Raw genomic sequence first — 443 nt, forward strand, 5'->3', positions numbered from 1 at the left:
TGTTCAATGACCCGTCTCCTCCCTACAAGTCTCAGTCATAACGAGTCCTCGCGGGAACTTTAGCGAGGATTCCTTCGCTGTGAAACGAGACGAGCGCTATGCTGTGGCGGGGATTCCTGAGGACTGAGGACTGAGTGAGCTTTCTGAGGGCAGGACAGAGTGAGGGGGACCAACAGCCGATACTCGTCACCGTTCCTTCAGGTCGTGCATCCGCCGCCTCTCCCGTGCGTTGACAGGCAGCCATGTTAACCCGCGGCCAGCACGTGCGAATACGTGTCGCGCGTACTTTGTTTTCGTACAGTCATCCCGCGGTGCTGCCTCTGTGTCACTTGCTCAACACGACGCCCTTGGTCGGCAGAGAAGCACTGGTAGCCTGAGACACGATTATCTCCTCGCTCACTTACTTATTCCTTTCCCTTCCTATTTCCATCATTTTTCCATGT

General features: G+C 55.3%; 1 protein-coding gene across 1 annotated transcript in view; it reads left to right on the forward strand.

The window, feature by feature from the left end:
- LOC119592291 (class E basic helix-loop-helix protein 22-like) overlaps positions 1-437 on the forward strand; it is a gene marked incomplete at its 5' end in the record, with an annotated part of 965 nt that extends 528 nt beyond the window's left edge. Inside the window, 1 exon segment of the mRNA XM_037941119.1 lies at positions 1-437. Coding sequence (XP_037797047.1) covers positions 1-41 — 41 coding nt within the window.
- Between the last annotated feature and the right edge of the window lie 6 nt (positions 438-443).

The sequence above is a fragment of the Penaeus monodon genome, chromosome 30 (genome assembly GCF_015228065.2).
Source record: "Penaeus monodon isolate SGIC_2016 chromosome 30, NSTDA_Pmon_1, whole genome shotgun sequence".
Lineage (NCBI taxonomy): Eukaryota > Metazoa > Arthropoda > Malacostraca > Decapoda > Penaeidae > Penaeus > Penaeus monodon.